Source organism: Lontra canadensis, unplaced genomic scaffold (genome assembly GCF_010015895.1).
Source record: "Lontra canadensis isolate GAN:19392208 unplaced genomic scaffold, GSC_riverotter_1.0 scaffold17, whole genome shotgun sequence".
Lineage (NCBI taxonomy): Eukaryota > Metazoa > Chordata > Mammalia > Carnivora > Mustelidae > Lontra > Lontra canadensis.
In genome coordinates this window covers 21,364,765-21,374,340 of record NW_022631011.1, presented here as the reverse complement: position 1 = coordinate 21,374,340, position 9,576 = coordinate 21,364,765, and the positions used below count along the sequence as shown (strand labels likewise).

Below are 9,576 nucleotides of genomic sequence, written 5' to 3'. Positions count from 1 at the left end.
CCCGCCTCTACCGCCAGGGTGAGAGCTCGGGAACGCCTTTCGCTCTCCCCGCCCGCGAAGTTTGCAGGGCGCAGCGCGCTGCAGAGACCTGGTCGGCTGGCCTGAGGCTGGGCGCTGTCAGTTCCTGCTTCGTTGGGCGCCCGCTCCAGCCGCCGCAGGCTCCACACCAGAGAAGCCGACTGCACCGCGCGAGCTCCCCGCGCGTGGGGCGGGGGCGCGGATCAGCCGCCGCCCACACCCGGGGCTGAGCTCGCTCCTCCCGGGAGGATCACGCGCTGCAGGATGGCGGCGGCCGCGCGGGTTCCAGGCTGGGTATTGAGGCCGGTTCTGCTGCTCCTGCTGCTGCCGCCCGCCGTGAACCCCGCTCGGGAACCCCGGACCGCGGCCCGGCTCAGCCTGCACCCGCCCTACTTCAACCTGGCGGAGGCGGCGAGGATTTGGGCCACCGCCACCTGCGGAGAGCGGGAGCCCGGCGGCGCGCGGCCCGAGCTCTACTGCAAGTTGGTGGGGGGGCCCACCGCCGCGGTTAGCGGCCACACCATCCAGGTACGGTCCGGGGAGTGAATGAGGGCGGGCTGGCGAGGGGCGGGCCCCCTCTCCGCGCTGGCCTGCGGCCCTCAGCAGAAGGAGGGGTCTTTCCCCGCGCGCTAGCGATACCAGGAGACCGGAAGGGCTCCCCCGGCCCCACGCGGGCCGGCGACCCTGGGAGATGGGCTCGGTGCCCCGGAGCGATCCTGCGGGAGTTCCGCCCTTGCGGGTTCGCCGCGGGAGGCCGGGACCAGTAGATCACTCGAGGTAAGTGAAGGCTGAGGTTAAGTTTGCGGGCGCAGAGGTGAAAGTCACCAGATGCGCCTCGGGGTGCATGGAACTGTCGCCCCATCCTGCCTCCATCATTCAAGCAGCGCCCGGCCAGGCCATGAGTGCCCCCTCGGCTTCACTGGCGCGCCTCCTTCCAGGCACTTCTGTCTCCCCGACCTTATTGGGAGAAGTTGGTAGCAGTGGGTTTCCGTGACGGGTTTGGAGAGAACTTTTAGGTTGTATCGGTAGCACCCCTCCCTTCGGTGTCACGAAGATGCACCTCACCGCCCTTCCCGAAGCGTCCGCGTTCAGGTCACTGTGGCGAATGAGACTTGAACTGGACAGAGATGGACACCGCGCTCAGGGTCCATCAGACTCATCCCGCGAACACCTGGCGTAAATGATAAAGTTGCTGGTGCTTAATCAGCATCTGGGGTGTGCCAGTTCTTCACCCACGGACCCTCACAGCAGCGCAGGTAACCGGAGCGATTGGACAGGTTAAGAAACGTGCCTGAGTCTTAAAGGAAGGCAGCGGGATTTGAACCCAGTCCTGACTTGAAATCCTCTTTACGCTGAGCCATAATTCAGAATTGGCCCCCTCGTTCTACTGGGAAATATTGCTGAGGAATAGGAAGGTGCTGCCGGAAGAGGGAGTAATTTCGGAACTTGGGCTCCGCAAGCAAAAGATTACCATTGAGAATCTAGGTCAGGGTTTTAGAAACTCTTGGTTGCGCACTTCCATAAACGACGATAGCTGAACATGCAATGCCAATACGTGCTTATTTATTTATAAACTATATGCATGTATTGCTTTATTAATATACGGTGAGTACTAGAAGACAGGCAAGAATAGAAATGAAAAACTAAAATAACGATGATGAAAATACTTTTTAATTTCCTTTATTAACAGCGCCAAGTAAGTTTGCTTTCTTTAAATATTTAATTTCTTTTTTTTAAAGGCAGGTGGTAACTTTTTTTTTTGAGACTTTATTTTTTAATTTGACGGACAGAGATCACAAGTAGGCAGAGCAGCAAGGGTGTGGGGAGGAAGCAGGCTCCCCGCTGAGCAGAGAGCCCATGCGGGGCTCCATCCCAGAACCCTGGGATCATGACCTGAGCTGAAGGCACAGGCTTTAACCCACGGAGCCACCCAGTTGCCCCTAAATATTTAATTTCTGATTGTAACCATTTGTAAATATACAAATGTGATTATGTATATCATTTTTGACAAAGTTAGTTTAGCACTTATGATCTGTCAATTCAAGGTTGGTTTTACATTGATAGTTGAAATTAATAGTTGTCACAGCTGAAAAGATAGCTCAAAAATCTGTAGATTCAAGAAGGACCTCTGCACTGACCACTGAGTTCCAGAACAATTCACAGAGCCTGGGGCAAAATGAAAATGTGAGCCCCTTGTTCAAATATTATGAATTTCAAGATGGTGATAGCAGAGCCTCAAATTAAGTGAGGGGGCCTTTGGGAGCATGGAATTCTGTGTAACTGGGCAGGTCTGATACTGTCTGAATTCTCGAAATCATAGTACTCATATTTCTGCCCATCCTTCAATTATTCTAAAAATTTTTTAAAGTAGACACTTGGCCAGTCAATGTTTGCTTTACAGGTGGCATTCAGTACTTCCTGGTAGGAAGGTGTTATGTTTTAAGGGTTTAAAAAAAATAGATTCAAAACTCACTGCAAGTAGTTTTTTGGAAAATATTAAAATACATTACAAAATTCTGTGTCCAGGCTTTTAAACTGTGCAAATAGGAGAACTTTTAGGGTACCCCAGTTCTGTCTTTTGAACAACAGAAATATGAAACATTTCCAAACATCTATTTTCCAAAACACTCTTTTCAAAATGTACATTTCTTTAGAATCTTATTTGCTTTTTCACACACTGTTGACACAACACCTTTACTTTCATAGGTACCTCTATTTTTTTTGTAAATATGTATCAGGTAGTATATTACTGGCAGTTCCTTGTCATCCCAGAAAGAGCAAATCTGGAATTTTTTGTGGAAAAAAAAAGTGTGACTCAACTTTAAGTTTCAAAGTTTTAAATACTTTACCATGAGATAAACAGTGAATGTGTGTCATTGAAAGAATTTCTTTGTCACTCCTCATTTTAGTACAAGGTTGGAACTGTTCTGCTGTCTAGGAGAATAGAACCCACGTGTCTACTTAACCAGGCCCACGTAAGCTGCGGTGTGTCATGGTCAGATGAGAGCCTGGTGCAACCCCTCCTCCTCTACCCTTGGGCAGACAGACACTCAGGACCATTGTGACCGGCTGACTCATGGATGGGGTAAAGGCCCTAAGCAGAGTGCACACTAAATATTAGTCAAACTGAATTTCTTCATTTTTAAATAAAAAAACACATTTTGATATTCCCTTCTGGCACCCCACTGGATTGCCTGGCACACCCAGCTTTTTAGAGAGCTGTTCTGACTATGGGAAGAGGAAGTGCAAGGGGAAGAAATTTTCAAATATCTCCTCTCCCCGAGATTTGCCTGGGAATGGGCCAACCTTCACTGTCTTCATCTGGCATTTTCTTTTGAACGCTCATAGGTTGATACTATGGTCTTGGAGGTCCAGAAAAGTCATATTTTCTGTGCTGATTGAGTTTCCAGGATAGGTCCTTAAACTTTGGTGCACAGTCCTAGATAGAGAAGGAAGTGGCTTTTCTGAGATCATTCAGCAGACTGTGTTTCTAGGCCAAGCTATAGCCTTTGGAAAAAGGATGCTATCCGGTGTTATACTGTGTTCTTTCCGAAAAATAAGGGGCGAACAAGAGTGCTGCTGAATAGTGCTTTCTGCTTTCACAGCTGAGGGCTTGAGAAGATGTACTGATTGCTGACGTGAGAAGCTCTTATCTAATGAGGACAGAACTGTGTTGGAGACAAGACAGGGAAGGGGAGTTCTAGAAGCTGGGCTCTCAGATGCTTGCTCTAGCCCCATGTTGGCAGCCGCAGGTGCAGACCTACCTTTCTGGATACCAAGGGGTGATGGGACTTGGAAGGGTGGGAGATTATGACTGATCAGTTGGTTGTACCTGAATGATGATTATCTTGAATGTGTTTATGCTCAAGATGGGAAATGGAGAAGAGTAACTAAAATAGTTCTGTTACTTGAGCTTTCTAAAAATAAATCTTTAGGGCCAGCCAGGATTTAGAATTTCAGGCCAGAAGGATTTTGCAAAAAATGTAAAAAAAAAAAAAAAATTATGTCTTAGAATAAAGCCTGGGTTTATGGTCCTGATTCTATAATAATCCTGATTCTTTAATGGTAGCATGTGCCTACAGGCAGGACATTTTAAAAGTCTGAATTTTGTTTATTGTGTGAAAAATGCTCACTGTGGTTTCTCTGGATTTAAAACTCATTAAATAAGATTTTATATACTTGTTACTGCTTAGACATTAAGTTTTTGATGTTTGAGAGGTCTTTGATTCAGGGATTTTGTCTGTCTGGTTCATAGTTGTGTCCTGTGTGTAGCACAAAGCCTGGAACAGTATGTGTGCTCAGAAAATACTAAAGGAAAAGATAGTGGAATGAAGACACAGCTAAGGGCTATAAAGAAGTCAGTGTAAAGAATAGACAAGAAAAATGCACAAATTAATTCTATTCTGCTAAGAAGTTAACTACCACTGACATCTATCACATTTTATGCTTCGATTTTAAATGTTTCCTTACCTATGGAATAAAAAAAATCATTATTTACCGACATCTGATAGAGATGATGATAAAATATAAGTGGAAGGCTGTATTGAAAATGTAACCTTGGGGGCACCTGGGTGGCTCAGTGGGTTAAAGCCTCTGCCTTCGGCTCAGGTCATGGTCCCAGGGTCCTGGGATCAAGCCCCGCATCGAGCCCCTCATCGGGCTCTCTGCTCGGCAGGGAGCCTGCTTCCTCCTCTCTCTCTGCCTGCCTCTCTGCCTACTTGTGATCTCTGTCTGTCAAATAAATAAATAAAATCTTTAAAAAAAAAAAAAAGAAAAATGTAACCTTGTGTTTGGTTTAGCTCGGCATAAACATGACACTCACAAAGAATGAAATGAACATATTTACCACACATGTGATGTTGATTTTGTACATTGACAGTTCAACATGTCTTCCGTTATATTCCTTCATTACATTATAATTTATGCACAGGAATGTGTATCTAGCCTGAATGACAGTGGTAGAGAAGTGCCCACATGTCAGTTACAGCCAAGAGCAAGAATGCTTGTCACAAAGCTGTCTGGGTTGTGTGTTTGTGTGACTTGGACTAAGGGCCATAAACAGGAAACTCATTTCACTAAGGCTGTTTATAGAACCATTGTGAAAGAGAAATCATTTGTTGGCTTCAACAAGGGACTTTTCCTTTGTGAAACTGATAGGAAAGTGTTGGGCAAGGGCTGAGAAATCAAAGATATTTACTATTCCATTGATATATTTGTAACAATTTTTAGCGGTGAGTTATTTTAAGACTTCAGACAAATGACTGCGTCAGCAATTTAAAGATGAATTTTAAAAAATGATTTTCCTAATAGTTCTGTGTGAACATTAGCCAAAGTTTAGCAATGAAAGTTTATGTGCAAATCATTCGAACATAAATGTTTTTCCTTTGGAGAGCCAGGTTCACTCACCAGCAGAGGAACATGGTTCCACACACAGAATGTCAGCAATTTAAATGTTTGCTTCAAAAAGTCACGGATTTTGCTGGAGCTCATGGATCTTCAGGGTTGTAGAAGATGAATACTTGGTGGTGGGAATGTTCAGTCCTTGAACTGTAGGATTTTACTTCATGTTCTGAATTACCTGTGCTATTGAGAACGTGGATCATTTAATCTGAGAAAAAGAAGTATATAGTCATGGGAAAGAGAAGGACAAAAGGTGATTAATTACAGCCCCTCACTTATGAGAAAACTATACTTAAGCCATTATAGAAAGTTAGCTGTGTGCATTTTACATCTTTAGTGCATATATGAATGTGAAAACTACACATTTTCTTCATTTTTTTTTTTACAAAACTAGATTGAAGTATGTGAGTCATTTTTGACACTTTTATAGAGGCATAATTTAAATAGTATAACATGCATCCATTGTAGGTGTGAATTAAATATTTTTAAATAAATTTATAGAGTTGTACAACAATCACTAGAATCCAGTTTTAGAACATTTCCACCAGCTCCAAATGTTCTCTTGTGTCTACACACTCAATTTCCACATCTATTTCCAGTGCTATGATTTCTGCCTCTAAAAATTTCTCATTTCTGTAAATTTCGTATAAATGAAATGACACATGTGGTTTTTTGTGTTTAAATTTTTTTTAAAGATTTTATTTATTTATTTGACAGAGAGAGAGATCACAAGTAGGCAGAGAGGCAGGCAGAGAGGGAGAGGGGGAAGCAGGCTCCCTGCTGAGCAGAGAGCCTGATAGGGGGCTCAATCCCAGGACCCTGGGATCATGACCTGAGCTGAAGGCAGAGGTTTTCACCCACTGAGCCACCTAGGTGCCCCATGTCTAAATTTTTTTTTTCAAGATTTAACTTATTTATTTGACAGAGAGAAAGAGAGAGCAAGAGAGGGAACACAAGCAGAGGGAGTGGGAGAGGGAGAGGCTGAGCAGGGAGCCTGATGCGGGGCTCAATCCCAGGACCCCAGGATCATGACCTGAGCCAAAGGCAGACGCTCAAAAACTGAGCCACCCAGGTGCCCCAACTTTTTTTTTTTTTAAGAGTGGGAGGGCCTGGTAAGGGCAGAGGGAGAGGAAGAGAAAGAATCTTAAGCAGATTGCCTGCCTAGCGAGGAGCTGGACAAGGGGCTTGATCTCACGACCCTGAGACCTAGACATGAGCCGAAGTCAAGACCATGTTTAACTGACTGAGCCACCCGAGCACCCTTTTGTGTCTGACTTCCCTAACCTGGCATAATGATTTTGTGGTTTAATATTGTTGTACGATTTACTGGTTTGCTTTTTATTGCAGAAAGTAGTATGCTGTTGTATACTTCATTCTCTTTATGGACAAATCATGGACATTTGGACTATTTTTAGGTTTTGGCTACGAATATTCACAAACAAACCTTTGCGTGGACATATGTTTTCAGTTTTCTTGGGTTGATTCCTAGGAATGGAATTGCTGGATCACATAGTAAATTTATGTTTAATTTTTTGAGAAACTACCAGTTATTGAAATGAAGCCCTGATGTCTCCAACTAGTATTATGGAACTGTTTCTCCCTTCAGTTCTGTCCATTTTTGCTTCATGTATATGTGAGGCTTTTTTGTTTGATATAGATATATTTACATTGTTATATCTTAAAGGATTGGCCCTTCTATCAATGTGTAATGTGTGTCTTTATCTTTTGCAACAATTTGACATTGTTTATTTTGTCTGATGTTAGTATAATCGTCACAGCTCTCTTTGGATTACTATTTGCACACAAAATCTTTATCTGTCTTTTAATTTTCAATTCATTTGTGTCTTTGGATCTAAATCTCTTGTAGGTCTGAATTGTGGGTTTTTTTTTTTTTCCCGTTAAATCTATTCTGCAAATCTTTGCCTTTTCATTGTTAAGTTGAACCCATTTACATTTAAAGTGATTGCTGATAAGGAGGGCCTTCTGCCATTTTGCTCTTTGTTTTCTGTAAGTCTTATATTTTTTGGGTCCTCAGTTCCTCAGTTAGTACTTTCTTTTGTGTTTAATTTCTTTTCCCAATGAACCATTTTCCTTTCCTCCTCATTTACTTTTCTGTATTTATTTTCACAGTGGTTACTCTGGGGATTACAATTAACATCCTAAATTTACAACAGTCCAGTTTCAGCTGACCATCAGCTTAGCTTCAGTAGTATCTAAAACTCAGCTTCTATACAAGTCTGTGCCCCCTTCTTTATGAGGCTGTCTTCACAAATTAGATCTTTACACATTGTTGCCCATTGACATAAATATATAATTATTGTTCTATGCATTTGTTTTGTAAATCATATGGGACAAACCAAAATTCCAATAATGCTGGCTTTTGTATTTATCTATGTAGTTAGCTGTACTGGTGTTTTGTTTTTTAAAGATTTACTTATTTGACAGAGAGAGACACAGCAAGAGAGGGAACACAGCAGGGAGAGTGGGAGAGGGAGAGGCAGGCTTCTCCTGGAACAGGGAGCGTGATACGGGGCTTGATGCCAGGACCCTGGGATCATGACCTGAGCTGAAGGCAGATGCTTAACGACTGAGCCACCCAGGCACCCCTGTATTGGTGTTTTTAATTTCTTTGTATGGCTTTGATTTATATCCTAGTATCCTTTCATCTCAGCTGAAGGACTACTTTAGCATCTCTAGCCTTTTGGCCTTCAGTCAGGCAGGTCTACCAGCAACAAACTCCTTTCAGCTTTTATTTATTTGGGAATGTCCTAATTTCTCCTTCATTTTTGAAGGATAATTTTTACCAGGTATGGAATTCTTGACTGACAGTTTTTTTCCTTTCAACATTTTAAATACATCAACTCTATGCCTTCTGGCTTCCATGGTTTCTGATGGAAAACAGGCTGTTAATCTTATTGAGGATCCTGTATGTGATAAATTTCTTCTCTTTTGGTGTTTTCAAGATTTTTCTCTTTGTCTTTTGAGAGTTTGATTATAATGAGTCTTGGTGGGGATCTCTTTGAGTTTGTCTTGCTTGGAGTTTGTTAAGTTTCTTGGATGTGTAGATTCATGTCTTTAATCAAATTTGGGAATTTTCAACCATTATTTCTTCCAGTATCCTTTCTGCCTCTTTCTCGCTCTTCTGCTGGGATTCCCATAATGTGTATGTTGGTTTGTAATGGGTCACAGTCCTATGGGTGCCTTGAGCTTTGTTTATTTTTATTCTTTCTTTCTTTATTTGACAGACAGAGATCACAAGCAGGCAGAGAGGCAGCAGAGACAGAGAGAGAGGAGGAAGCAGGCTCCGTGCTGAGCAGAAAGTCCAATTCAGGGCTTGATCCCAGGACCCTGGGATCATGACCTGAGCTAAAGGCAGAGGCTCTAACACACTGAGCCACCCAGGCGCCCCTATTTTTTTCATTCTTTTTTCTTTCTTATTCTCATGCTAGATATTTTCAGTCAACTTATCTTTAAGTTCACTGATTATAAGTTGTTGTAGGTTTTTGAACAGATTCCAGAGTTTTGAAAATGTTTGTTTCAGTAGCTTTTTTGGTGAGATTAAACATCTTCTTTTTGAGTGCTTCCTTGCTTTCTGGTGCCACAACATGTTCCAGGGCCATTTTAATTTTTTTTTTTTTTTTTTTTTTTTTTTTTTTTTTTTGCTCCTGCCTAGGAACCAACTGGTTTTTCAAGGATCATTGTTTGTTTGTTTGTTTCTTATTATGGGTGCGGTGTTTAGAAACCAAGATCCAGATATGAGGTACTGTTTAGTAAATGCTCATTGTTCTAATATATCATTGCTTTTAGACACTTTCAGTGGACAGAGCTAGGAAATATACACATATCTTCTAATTTCTACATGCACACACATCCACACTGGAAATGCAATTGATTTTTGCATATGGATCTTGTATCCTGTGACCTTGCTGTAGATTTTTTTGTAGACTTCAGTATTTTCGACACACAGAACTACATGTGTTTTATTTTTTCCTTTCCAATCTGTATGCCTTTAATTTCTTTTAGTTAATTAATTAATTAATTCACTTCACTTATTAAGTGGGTCTTACATGCCAGGCATCATGTTTGATGCTGAGGATGCAAAAATAATCCAGACATGATCTTTCTGTAGATGACTAGTGTTTTTGTGGCCTAATTTTC

General features: G+C 42.4%; 1 protein-coding gene across 1 annotated transcript in view; it reads left to right on the top strand.

Annotated features, from left to right (window-relative positions):
• The first annotated feature begins 265 nt into the window (after window positions 1–265).
• LAMA3 (laminin subunit alpha 3) overlaps window positions 266–9,576 on the top strand; it is a 266,072-nt gene continuing 256,761 nt past the window's right edge. The window contains exon 1 of the mRNA XM_032859753.1: window positions 266–546. Within this exon, the coding sequence (XP_032715644.1) occupies window positions 283–546 (264 nt within the window). The 5' untranslated portion in view covers window positions 266–282. The remainder of the gene's footprint in view (window positions 547–9,576) is intronic.